We start from the raw sequence: 14,439 nt of genomic DNA, 5'->3' as shown, positions 1-14,439 counted from the left end.
GGTGAAGAAGAATGTGATTGAGTCGGGCTACCATTAGGATATAAAAATAGATATAGGACATAAGGTTCCTTTTCAAACAGGAAATGAGGGAGATGGACTGAGTGGTCTTTCACATATCACACTCATTATCTGTTCTCCACTCCTCCCTCCATCACACGTCCACTTTTTTTTGGTGAAAAAGAGACAGAATCCTATCAGTGCGAAACTAGGTCGGAGATCCTATTGCTGATGCAAAATCACTTATGGCAGCCATCAGACCTCGGGCACACGCGCATGCACACGCGCACACGCACACACACACACACAGGGGAGTACATCCACTTCCTCTCAAACACTCTTAGTCACTCTGACACACACACACACACACACACAGATGTGTTGCTGAAGGGTTGCCATGACAACTCTCTTAAATTCCCAGTCGGTCTGGGCGAGTGTGTGTGTGTGTGTGTGTGTGTGTGTGTGTGGAAAGTGTAATCGAGTAGAGTCATTTAGAGCTCACAGAGAAAGTCATTTTGTCGCAGTAATGTCCATTTTATAGACACTTCCAGGACTGGGAGCTTCAGAATAAGCCTGCAGCTAGTAGGATTTGAACACTGTGAGGTTGTTGCAGCTACGTATGACTACACAGCAAGGAAACACTGCACTCTTCCTCAGAGCATTAATCACCAACAGATCACTACACTGCTCCTTCACTTTGTCATTTCAACACTGATTCCTTTCATTTTTGGTGCACCTCTGTGCGTGTGTGTGTGTGTGTGTGTGTGTGTGCGTGTGTGTTTGTGCGCAGAGTTCCCGCTAAGCATACTGAGCAGATGAAGACGATTAGATGTGATTTAAAATGTGCGAGTGTCACGTCATACATTTTGATTTGGACTCCGATACAATGATGAAACGCTTTCATCACAAAAAAACATCTCGGCGAGGGGGGGGGGGGGGGGGGGACACCTCAGTCAGTTTGATCTACGCTTTCATAAACTACAGTAACCGGAAGAAACCAAATGGAATATTGCGACACCACGTCTGGACCACAGTCATTTATCTGGATTGGAGTAATGCATGAGTAATGGATTTGAGGCACAAAAAGGGCCCGCAAGAAAGGGGAAAAAAACCTATTCAAATTGTGGTCCTTGAGATTTTCATGGAATCAAAGCCAATTATTGATATTACATACTTCCATCCGATGTCCACACATTCTCTAATTATCTCAATGATAGTTTTTCTTGTTAGTGGCGTGTGTGTGAGTGTGTGAGTGTGTGTGTGTATGTGTGTGTGTGTGTGTATGTGTGTTTGTGTGTGTGTGTGTGTCTGCCAAGATTTAGAGAAATCTTTATTGCATATATATATAGATTTTTTTTTTTACACTGACCTGAATTTTTGAAAATTTATCAACCAGAACTTAAATGAAGAAATTCTAACTTCAAAATCAGTTTTAGTCAGGAACAAGATTGTTTTTTTTTTGTTATAATTCAATTGGATTAGGAATAATCTCTCAAATCAACGCTTGTTTGAAGACTATGTAAAGAACAGTATAGTGGTCTTTAAGTTTTAATATGAACAGTCATCTCCTGGCAATGTTGAGGCAATGTAGGGCGCCATAGACAGACAGCTGAATGTCTGGTCAGCAGGCAGATCCACATTGTGCAGGTTGATAGCACAAAGTACATTAGTGATAAAATAGAGCACACACGCATTATTGGGATGTGAAGTACTTGCATAGGATGACATCATCGAGGCATTAGACTACAGCAACAGCCAACATAGTAGAAGGAGCTACAAACGCTGGAAGGTTTAGGATCATTAAAGGAACATTACGCTTTTTAAAACACTCAACACTAACCATTCAGTGCATCACCTTAGTCAATTTTGGGACGAGGAACAAAAATTAATCTCCTCATTGGCCACGCTTTGCCTCAACCGGTCTGAAGTTGTTAGTTGTCATTTCCTACATCTCCCATGATGCTTTTCAACTGCCTTTTCAAAATGTTCCAAAAAGGGGATTTAGTCGACTGTCCCTTGCGTTCCCTTCTGCTGTTGTTCAAGAACTTTCTCTTTTACAGTGAATGTCACTTTAGCTGTTACAATCTGCCAAAACAGGAAGAGAAGTGCACTACCAAACAACAAAATGTCTGCTGATATACAGAGACCACGACCGGTCAATTTGAATGAGGTTTCAAAGATTGGACACATACAAAGTTACACCGTCAACATCCGACTAGTGTATTATGGTTGGGCTTTTAACTCATTTACACAGCACAGAGGGAGTGGGTGTTTGCTCTAGTTCTGATAGAGGGGGGGGGACTGTGTTTCTCCACCAAGGAACCATTAGTTTTAGAGCACATTCATTCAGTGATCCTTTTAAAGCAGTGAGGGCACAGATAATCACATCCATTCTGCCATTAGACCACAATAGGTAAACATTCAGTAAAGAGAGAAACATCAACTCAATTTCATGTAATCAAGATGATTCCGTGCACGTTATAATCATGTTGTTGGGCACGTAGTGGAATAATCGGTTTAAATTCATTGCTACTCTGTGATTTTTTTTTGGAGAATGGTCCCTTGGTCAACTTTAACATTACAGACTGTCCATGGAAGATCATTAAAGTTTTTAGATTCTCGTATTGGGGTCAACCATCTGTAAAGGGAATACAGTTTGAACTATTGCACCTTCTAACCTGCTGACACATGTACACATTGTAAGAAAAGGGGCCTTAAAACTGTATAATTGGAAAAAAAAGAGAGAAAAATATATAAAATGTCCAAAAAAACAGCTTGTAGTTGACAGGCCATGACTTTGTGATCTGATATAAATCCCCTTCCTATTTGGCCCCTCCTGCCTGCAGTAGCTTGGCTAGCTGCTGGTCCATGCCTCCCGCTCTGAGCTGCTCCAGGCTGTGGTAGAGGTGGGTGACCCCCGAGGCAGTCACCACCACCACCCTGAGGCCGTGTGTGTCCCCGCCCAGCTGGCAGCCGATGGCCGAGCTCACCACCATGTCCAGGCCGCCGTGGAAACCGCCGGCGTTTCGGTGATAGTGGCCGGAGAAGACCGCTTTCACCCCTACAATGGAGGAGCACAAAATAATTAGATTTTTTTTTGATACTTTAAAAAAGGCGAAGTAAGTAATATATATATTTTTTTGTTAACATAAGTGTTAAATCACTCTATATTCATACAGTAATCACTTCAACAGTATGCACAGTTCATAACACAGGTCTCCCAGTTATTCAGCTTTGCAGTAAGTGCGAGAATTTTTTTTTGAGTATCCCGCTTTTATCCAATCAGGAGACAGAGCACTTTAAAGAGGTTTCCGTGAACGATGACTCGCTGCTCTCCATCGCGGCACTATCTGATGAAGACGGCTGTGTGTTCATGTGGTGGTGACGTAGGGACGAGGGAGGGGACTGCTAACAGCTGTCACTGACAGGAAGTTAGCTAAAAGGTCCCCATCACTTACTTCTTCTTTAAAGATATTTTTTTGTCATTTTTATGCTTTATTGATAGTGTAGAGACAGAGTTGAAAATGGGGCAGAGAGGGGAGTGACATGCAGAGAACGACCGCGGGCTGGACTCGAACCCGGGTTCGCTGCTGGCCGAGGCCCATGGAGGGGACGCCCTACCAACTGAGCCAAAGGCGCCCCCACTTACTTCTTCTTTAAGTCTAAGTTTGCACTTCACTGATCAAAACCGGTATATTACTTTATCATATAATCATGGTCTTTAGAAAGTATGTTAATTCGCCCCAGGTCTGACCCATCTGCCCTCATGTACCCAGCATAAAGATGCATAATGTACAATTATTAACACTTCAGACAAAATGAAATATGTCTGCAAGGCCCTGACAGGGTTAGTGGTCAAAGCCTGTGACTCAATTAATGGGTGATCGGGGGATTTCTGGCTTTGAATAACTCACTTTACAGCCTGGGTTTCTTTAATATTCATATTTAGTTAGCTCACTTAGCATTAGCACAACATGTGCTGTTTAGCATGTACAAGTATAAGTGCCTTTATCTTGTTAAAATAAAATCATTTTCATTCCTATCACAATCTACCAGATCTGGCTGAAAAAAAAAGAACTTTTCATTTGTAGAAAAAGGCAGGTTGGGAGGGAAAAAAACAGGAACTTTCCACTAACATATTTAAAAAAACCCTGTTGAACTTTCATTAGGGGAGCCTGGAGGTTCAATTTATTTTCAATTACACACAACATCGTTAATAGAATGGCGAGGGTATGGCTGGGCCCTGCGGCAGAGATGCCCTGTCACTACTACAGTTGAAAACACTCGCACACTTAACAATGGCACGTCAAACAGCCTCACTCGGAGTGAGGGCTTGAGTTAATGGGCTGAGTGTGGAGGTAGCATTTGCCGGCCTGAGGGAATTCTAATCTTTAGTTTAGGGGAGGAACAATTTGACTATCTTGCAAGTTGGTGGCACTTTGGTGGTCATTTTCACTTTCACTTAAAGGGTAAACATAAGTTTAGGATTTGGATTAAAGAAAAACATTTGAATTAGTGTTTTGTTTCGGGCAAGGTGATTATGATCAGGAGTTTTTACGCTTTAAAGCTTTTGAATATGTTTAGGTCTAGTTGGGGTCTGATTGTGAACAATGATAAACGTTAACGTTAAAACAGTATCTGTGAAACGTCCCCAGTTTTGTAATACAACAGTGTATTCTGAAGTCTACCAGTGTGTGCCTGCATTTCCACTGAGGGGAGTCAAGCTGCTTTGTCAGAATCAGAATCAGAATCAGAAAAAACGTTATTTATCCCAAGAAGGGCAATTTTGTTCACAGTTGTATCCACAGACACCCAGTTAAAAAAAAGAGTGAAAAAGAGAAAAACAAGCTGGCTACAAAAGAGGATAAATTGCAGTCTGCGTATGAGAAAGACATCAGTCCGTCCTAGAAATTTGCACAACAAAGACGTGGAGGAACCGTGGTATGCGTCCACTGCTGATGCTACCTTCGATGTCAGCTGCGTGAAATTGCCCTGAATCATGGTGACGGCCACTCTGTGTTATCAAACAACACCAGAATACAAATGTGACCTCAATTTCTGTTAATATTCACAGCTATGCACCGACAGCTGTTGCACACGCTGAACCTGTTTAATAATTTATCTGCCATGGACAGAAATTGATGATTAAGGCTTGTGCTTGTGTGTGTGTGTGTTTGTGTGCCTGCCAAGGGCTAAATTAATTTAAAATTACAACCAGGGGCAGCATAAATGTGAAGCCCACCCTCATGTGGCTTGTGGGTGGGCCTGCAGCAACATCACTATGGACCCACCAAACCATTTCATGACTACGTATCCGTGCTTCTATGTGTGTGTGTGTGTGTGTGTGTGTGTGGTAAAAGAATAATCACCTTTCATATAACCCTGCCACTGCAGCAACACTCTATCTAGCCATAACAGTGCATACATGTGTGTAAGTGTACATGCGTGTTCTTTGATGCTGTTCTAGAGGAGATCCGAAAGGCCAACACTCCTCTCTGCAGCTGTGAGCCAAAGTGTGTAGTCATTATTCAGTATGACTGTGTGTGTGTAGCAATGTGTGTGTGTGTGTGTGTGTGTGTGTGTGTGTGTGTGTGTGTGTTCTGATTTGTAGTCCCTCTATGCTGACAACAGACACTTCAGTGTTTTTATTATCTGTCCTAAGATGACTTACACAGCTCATCTGCTATTATTCAAACCCTGCGCTTGAAAAACAAAGTGAAGCAGCAACAGCAGGGTGAACCAGGGAACATGTTTAATAGGATAACCTGATGACTTATTTAGCGATGCAGATTTTTTTTGAAAATGTCCAATTTGTTACAGTATCCACTATCGCGAGGGCTGCAACTTTTTGTTCTGTTACCTCAGAAGATAGCAGTAGTATAAAAAAAACACACAGGAGTCAAACCAGTCAAATAAAGTAGTTTTTGATGCTGGGATATATATTTTTTTCTGAACCTTCTCGATAAGGTGTTAAGATGCTGTGATTACTCACGCCGGCAATAAAGTGTGTGGGAGTGTGTACGTAAGTGTGCATATGTATACATGTCTCAAATGCGTCCGAGTTTTGTTGCCACGTCTCTGATGATCCACATCCCACACACACACATCCACACACACACACACGGCTCGCCAACACCACAAATCAGCAGTGAGCTTCCCCCATATGTATGTGACATACTTGTGATGCATTCATGTAGTTTAGTCGTGCTGTACGTTTGTTGGTCATAGCCTTAACATGACACATGATGAGTAACAAAGGCCCCACTGTGTGTGCAGTGATTTGAACAGCTACGGTAAGAGGCATATAGACACTGCCTTAAAAGGAATGGTAAAATAATCTATTAGCTTGGCCTAGAATGCTGGTGTAAAAAATACAATTGGTGGCACAAAAACAAATATCACTTGTATTAAATACTATTAATTAGTGATATTTTAAAGGTCCTGGTAGACATATTGTGTTACCGTTAGTTTTCAGTCTGTATGCCTCTCAGGGAGTCCCATTCTTCTCATCTAACTGTCAACAAAAAGGCGAAGAAGACCATTTCAAAATGTCAACCTATTAATTAACTAGATAAAACTGCTCTCGGAAGTAAGTCATATCGCTGCACAGTGTAAATGAGTATCAATTCATTTACATCTTCTTGAACATAAGTCACTAGAATGTACCACAACAATACGTGTAGTATAACGTATATGTGTATTCTAAGTGTTGATATGTGGATATGTGCAGTCAGATGTGCATTTGAAAATATCTCTGAACATCTCTCAGCCCAACAGGATTGAAATACCAGTGTAGGAGCCATATTCTGTGTATTCATACTTGTGTGCAATATTTGTTTTGAAAGAAAGAAAGAAAGAAAGAAAGAAAGAAAGAAAGAAAGAAAGAAAGAAAGAAAGAAAGAAAGAAAGAAAGAAAGAAAGAAAGAAAGAAAGAAAGAAAGAAAGAAAGAAAGAAAGAAAGAAAGAAGAATGTCTTAGTCCACATCCTGCTCTTTTGTTTGTTAGTTTTCTTTGATTTTTGTACAAAATAAAACCAATACTTTTTTGCCAACTCAACAACACCTCTGGACATTATATTTTTTGGACTAATTGTCAGAATCTAGTCTGCAGTCAGTCACCAGTGATGTTTATTGGAACCAACAAAGCTAGAAGAAATGTCACTACAACCAGAATAACTGATTCTATTCTGTTCTATGAGAGATTCATCTCCTGGTTTTGCCCTCCAAAGGCAGAGCGGCCCTGGGAGGGTTGCGCCTGGCTAACCTCTCTAATGTCTATCAGGCCCAATGGGGATCTCAGTTGGGTCGTCACGTCACACTACGGGCTTTCTTTTCAAGGTCCTTCCTAAATATATAGCTGGGGATTGGAAGTGGACTGGACCAAATGGACAATTTGTATGTTATGGTAATGAATCGCTCCGCTGGCCTGTTCTACTTACAGAGCAAATCCGATTACATAGAAACAATTTAGCAAAGTCCTGGAGATAACACCCTGACCCTGAATTCATTTGAGCAAGTCCCTTTCAAAGCGGTGTCATTACAGCAGGATATAGGACCGGCCCACTGCACCTGGGTCCTGGTACGCTACAGTAACCGCTGTTTGAGAGTCAAGATGTCTGAAGAGGAAAATAATGTCCAATCTCCAAAACATCAATCAATCACAAATAAACAAAAAAAAATGAATAAAGGGGAGCTGTCCCATTTGCAATGCATCTGAAATTGACTACCAGTAAATTAATACGGTACAGCATTTTTTCAAAGTGAGGGCTAGAGGCTGCATGGAACTGAAAGACACACACACACACACACACACAACAAAAAGCATAAAACAAACTTAAAGCCCTGAGCATTGTTTCAAAGGCTTGTTGTGTATCCACTTGCTAATTAGCATTAAACACAAAGAATATCTGAAGCTAATGGGAAGCTATTTGGTCTTTAGTATTGGACAAATTCAAATTTGCATGTGATCATCAACGTTATGACAATTCATCCAGGGGGGGGGGGGGGGGAGGGAGAGTGACAATCCATCCAACAGTGTTCAAAATATTTCACTCAAAACAACAACTCATGCTGTGGCCAAAGAAGGGTCAGGGGATTTTCAAAGTCATTAGGATTCATCTACTAGGATTGATGAATACTTCATTTCAGAAATGAAGCGTAAAATCTCCTCACTCAATGTTTAACAGTAACACACACCTTCTTATCGGTCTGGGAACTGTGATCATATGAACATTTGCGATTCATTCTGCACACTTGTACAGCTCCCCTTTTAAAGAATGAGTATTTCACATTCTATAATACCTGTATTGTCTATAATCGTTTTTTACTCGTCATGCTCTCTCTATATATTTCGTATGTTTATTGTGTGTACCATCAGACCATGGCAAATTCCTTTTCTGTGTGAACATACTTGGTAATAAACCTGATTCTCATTTCATTGTAATCAATATAATAATGCTTGTTGACAGTCTGGTCCAATGGCAGCCCTAGAACCATACTGCTGGTGTGACAACAAAGTGCAAAGTTTAAAAAAAAATATATAATTCTGGTAAAAACAGAGGCTTCCCTGAAGTGTTCTGCTTTCAGTACCATGGACAGCTCCTCAATGCTTTATTCAGACTTGGTCTATTTGCCCTTATAACCCTTCAATAGCTAGGCAGTTAAAAGGGACAGCAAATGACAGGTACTCTAACATGAAACTCTACAGCAGTTGACTTATCCATATGCCAGAGGTCAAGAGGTTTGAACAGCTCATTTGACAATGAGGAAAATACACAAACCGGCTCATTTCAATTTGCTTCAATCCATTACAGTAGCACGCCTCACTTTTTTTCTATACATCATTTTTTTTTACCCCAAGTGCTTGCCTGTACAATCAGCGTCGGTGGCGTGGCGGTGGCACTTAAATGCTTAATGTTAGCCACTCAGCTACACAAAGAGTGAAATCCTATGACTGAAATATCATACTTAACCCATTCAGCCATATGGACCATATACAGTACCTGTGCTAAGTGTAAGTGTCTTGCTTTACCCACTGAGCTGCATGCAGACTGGAGGCACAGGACATGTTCAGACAGATTGTCCCAGGTCTAATTTCAACCCGTTTGTGTGTCTTCTGCCATGCTTTTCTGCCTTCCTCTCTTTCCCTTTTTCTTGCTGAGTGGGTGCAGCGGCGAAAACACATGCACTCTCTGTGCTGATAATGCCACGTCTTACCTCGGTCTCAGCGGGAATCCCATTCACCTGCAAGCCTTGAAACAGTGGCTGGCTCTTTGTGCTTTTCTTTGTGAAAAAGACTCCCATATGGGGACTGGCCTTTGCTTCGACAGACAGCAGAGAGAGGGAGAGAGGGAGGGAGGGAGGGAGGGAGGGGAGAGGGAGAGAGGGAGGGAGGGAGGAAGGGAGGGAGGGAGGGAGCGCTGAGAAAATACCCAGAGTAAGCAGTCAAGAGTGATGAAAACATATTGAATGCTAACGGAGGAAAATGACCCCGAGTCAAATTGAATTCCGGCCAGGGTTTGCAGAAAAATGCACAGAAAGAAGAGAAGAGACTCCACTCCAATATGCGACTGTATTTTTTTGTTTATGTACGGATTTGTATACTTTGCAGCCATTCGAGCCGTGCACGTTTCACCTTATCAGTTGGTTGGATGTGTATTTAAATGCTAATAGTGGTCGTCTCTGATGTAGACGGCACAATAAAAGGTTTTACTCCTGTATTGTACGCAGGGCAAAGAAACATCCGTCCTCATCTGATCATGTTTGATTATGTTCCTTTAATCCACCCCCTCCCTTTGTCCTTCCCACTCTCCACCATATGCCTTTTATCTCTTGGTCGACCGATTGGATTTGCTAAGTTCCTACCTCGCCACTAAACCTCCCCTATCCACGATTACCTCTTGGAGAAACCATTTTCCTTTAGGTCTTATTCCCTTTCCCACATGTTTCTCTTTGACACAAACTCTTTACGTAGGCTGCCAATGAAAGTATGTAGTAAGCATGCAGTAGAACATACAATTAGGACATACTTTGTTTACTTTCATCATAACACTGCGCCTCGAACGCCCCTCTTGCTTATTTATCCAATCGCTGGTTGTTTTTGGTTGTAACATGGCATATGGGTATTTTTTTTAAGCATGCTGCATCTAACCACAAGAATTGGGACATCCTAAATCTTTTTCGACCATACTAAATAGCAGGAAAGTATGGGTATTGGAACACAGGGGTGGTTGTGTGAAGAAAAGAAAAAAAAAACTGTCATCTCCACATCTGTGAGAATGGGCCGTGTAGGAGGGAAGGCCTGCGTTGAAGGCCGGCTGTCATTAAAGCACAGGTCTGGGAAATAATTCATCATGAAACGATGGCGTGTTGATCATTTGCATGATAGAAGGATGCAGAAGGATGAAGGATGAGTTGGTGAGGCATCTTGTGGTTCTGGCTCACACACTCACACACTCACACACACACACACACACACACACACACACACACACACACACACACACACACACACACACACACACACACACACACACACACACACACACACACACACACACACACACACACACACACACACACACACACACACACACACACACACACACACACACACACACACACACACACACACACACACACACACACACACAGACATGATTACAATCACAAAGGGAGCTGGGAAATGAAAGAATCAGCATGTCATCTATCCCCTCACAGAGCATACGTGCCCTTTGGCCATTTGGTACCCAACACGGTACCTAATCATCCTGAATTCACCGAGCTTTGATCCTTGTGTTTCACTAGATGTGACAGACTTTGGAACTGTGTCACAGCTGAACAAAGGGGTTCAGATTGAGTGCAATTGTGGAACCAAGTGCCCAGTTCTCCAACCTGGGGTGCACCTTTAAAAAAAAAAAGGGGTGCACTTTTCCTCATAACTTGTCAATACTTCTTAATGAGGGCTGTATTACCATGGCCCCCCCAAGTGGCTGGGCCCTAGAAAGTATTCCCACGTTCTAGCCCTTATGGGTGGGTGTGCCTACTGTGCTTGGTGCCTCTTTTATTTTGCCTCTGGTAACGTCACGTAGCGTACCTCACCGGTTGCGTTTTGAAAGGTCAACAAACGAATACGCGAATGATTCGGGGCCAGTCCTACTGTGATTAGACACAGAATGTAACCCCGTGTGTCAAAAGGTGCCCCCTCTCATTCATTTCAATGAGGCCACTACTATTACAAAAGGTCTGGCCATAACAAAAACAGGGTTGGAAAGGAAAGAAAAGCTGAACCTGGCAATAAAATGCAACTTCATCCAGCTAGTCACTATTATGTCAGCCACTGACATTCTGGGGAGTACACATTCCTGGAAAGGTTAGCGGGGTAGTTCTGTTATTAATCTGTTTGTCACCAGAAGAAGAAGAAGAAGGCTTTCACTGTGATAACCTTCTAGACCTCCATCCTAATGGTGTTGTAAACCATTGTGCACCATTTCATTATCTGATAAGCATTCACACTCACTCAACTATTACTCAAACCGGCCGTTCCTTGATCGTGTCATCTCACCGCTACGTGGAACAACGCACGCCAGCTCCATCCCGAATGTAGGCCCCTGTTCTCTGTCTGAATGCCCAGTAAGTTGTATCCCCCACCCCCAGCCCGACCTTCGGTTTGTGGTAGAAAGAGAGAAAAGCAAAAGCATTATTCAGCCTCATCATTAAAACAATGGGGTTAAAGGCTTAACCGTGGCCCTCTTATCAAGTCCCCAGAGGGTGATGAATGTGCCTTGGCTTCTGAAACAGAGAGGATAACCCCTTGCTGATAAAGACAACCAGCGGCAAAAAGAAAGAGAGAGAGAGAGAGAGAGAGAAAGAGTGAGAGGCAGAGAAGAAGAGATGGAGAAATACTATGCAGCACACAGCTTATCTTCCCCTCTAATTAGCTGCTGTATGTACAACTCTACAGCTGCTAGCTATGTTGGGACTTCCAATGAATTTCTCAGCTGCAGTTTAGAATTTTTTTATTTCTCTTTCTACATAAACAGGGTTTGGGGGGGGGGCGGCTGCATGGAAGTGTGTATCTGTGTGTGCGTTCATTCGTCCTTGTTTGCAGGTGTGCTGAAGGTATTTTTTGAAAGTAGGATAAACCCTTGGAGGAGCAAGAGGAGGAGTGGGGGGGCGGGGGGGGGGGGAATAAAATAAATCTAATTACAGTAGCGTCACGTATTAGGAGAGGTGGGTGCTGAGAGCGCTGCTGGGATTTCTGCAACTCGGCTAGTCTCCTCTGAAAAAAGGAGGCACACCGGTTCCCGAGCTATTTTCTCTAAAGAGATTCTATAAACGTGCGTGAAAAACCTGTGCTCTCCAAAATTCAACATCGTGCCAGCAACCCACCATTTTTCCTCGCAGCTTTGTTCCTTCAGCATGCAGAAAAACTAAATACTGAGTTGTTTTGGTGCACTGAATAATTGGCGTTAGAAAGGGCACAATGAAGCCAGAGAGAGCATTACTTACAATGATTATTGGTATGACAGTGATGCAGTAGCACAGGAGGAGGACTTATAATAAGAGTAAAGAACTTCCTCTTGGGGGGCTTTAAGGGCTTTGCGTGATTTGTTACTAACACATTGACTGTGCTGACTGCAGAAAAAAAACACCACAAAAGAAGTAAGAACCAAGTTCATGACGGTTTGCAAATCAACCGATACATTAGGTTTGCTACATGTGCATTTGAAAACATGTCCTTTTGTGATCTGGGGCTTGGATGTGACTATAAAGATATCAACTACACACACAGAGAGCAAGCGCACAATTAAAAGCCAGATTCAATATCAAGCTAATCTCTGTCCCATCAAGAGCCAGAGTAATTACTCATGCAATTAGAAAAAGGGGGTTGCGCGATACTTTACGTGCCCAAGAGCGGGTCATCACGTGGACACAGTAGAACATTAATATGGGTTGGAATGCAGTCAACAGTTTCCAGGGTGCAAACTGTGTTTGCTCTGATGAGCCGGATGAAGACTAATTGGTGTCACACCTTGCCCCATGTGCAGCTGTGTTTGACGAGATAACGTAAAGATACGTACTGTAGAATATATCATGCAGGAGAGAATTGCATCAGTGCGCAGCTATTTGTATGCTATCTGTATGCAACACACACACACACACACATGCACACAGACACACACACACACACACACACACACACACACACACACACACACATGTACAACAAAAAAACATTCATCATCTCCTGACACCATGCATATCCTATGAGAAGAAGAGGCAGGAAGAGAATTGAAAAAATACCTTTTGTGAGGGAAAAAAATAAATTACATTTTTGTATGCAAGGAACTGTATTCTTTATTTCCATCATATGTCCCTGGAGTGTTTGGGGGCGGCAGCAGCAGCAGCAGCAATAACAACCTAACAAATGCTGAGCCAAATCCCCAGCTGATGTAAGTCAATCGACTGGTACATAATAAGACACCTTCTGAGTGGTCCGAGAACTCAAGTTACATATAGTAGCGTGTATGTACTCGTAGGGATTGATTTGATGCCAAAGACACATTTGTGTAACATCCAGCAGTTCTATTTCAAGGTCCCTTTTTCTGTAGAATTACAATTACAAGACAGAGACACATAAGAGAGATGTCCAATTTGACCACTTTGTTCTAGCCAGACTGCTGTTTTGCTTTGCTGAAATAAAGAAAATAACAACTTTGAGGCTGAGAACTAAGAAGAATATCCTGTAAGGGTCTATGTGTTATTGGTACAAAGACACACTCTTACAGTATGACAGAGAGCTTTCCAGTGTTCCATTAAAGAATCTTGAAGCTCAATTATTTTGACTCTATAAAACATGCAATCCTTCAACTCTTTGAATAGCTCAATCTGTCTTCCAGGCAAAATGACATTAGAGCTGCACAAACATATAGATAGAGGGGAGGCTCATCCTTGACAACTGCTTACTTTAGTGAAAAATCTCCCGCTGAAAAATGACATTACTTCTTCATCCGCACCGACGCTGTACTATCTCTGTGTGGAAACAAGTGTGTCTGTGTGTGTGCGTGTGTGTGTGTGCGTGTGTGTGTGTGTGTGTGTGTGTGTGTGTGTGTGTGTGTGTGTGTGTGTGTGTGTGTGTGTGTGTGTGTGTGTGTGTGGTTAACTTTGCCGACCTTTACTGTAATGACAGTAATGATCAGCTGAGTACATAAGCACATCTGGGGTCCGTGGGATCGTAGGGCGAAGCGGTGATGACATATACCGACACGGGAGGGAGATGATGCGTGAATAACATGCAATGCAAAGAGAGAGGGGGAGAGAAATTACCATAGCCAATCCAGCCAATGTCCAGGAGGGACACAATTTACCACGGATGACAGGAAGACAAACAACGCACTTTCCCATAAGCTATTTTTCTTTCCAATATGCAGTAAAATGACAG

At 42.5% G+C, this 14,439-nt stretch overlaps 1 protein-coding gene across 2 annotated transcripts in view; it reads right to left on the bottom strand.

The window, feature by feature from the left end:
- Nucleotides 1-1,509: 1,509 nt before the first annotated feature.
- Nucleotides 1,510-14,439, bottom strand: part of cpped1 (calcineurin-like phosphoesterase domain containing 1) — a 35,277-nt gene continuing 22,347 nt past the window's right edge. For both annotated transcript variants that reach the window (XM_080049438.1, XM_080049439.1), the window contains exon 6: nucleotides 1,510-3,058. In XM_080049438.1, the coding sequence (XP_079905564.1) occupies nucleotides 2,820-3,058 (239 nt within the window). In that variant the 3' untranslated portion in view covers nucleotides 1,510-2,819. The remainder of the gene's footprint in view (nucleotides 3,059-14,439) is intronic.

This window comes from Ammodytes marinus (genome assembly GCF_949987685.1).
Source record: "Ammodytes marinus genome assembly, chromosome: 20".
NCBI classification, from domain to species: Eukaryota; Metazoa; Chordata; class Actinopteri; order Uranoscopiformes; family Ammodytidae; genus Ammodytes; species Ammodytes marinus.
The sequence above is the reverse complement of the archived record's forward strand: the minus strand, read 5'-3'. Positions and strand labels throughout refer to the sequence as shown.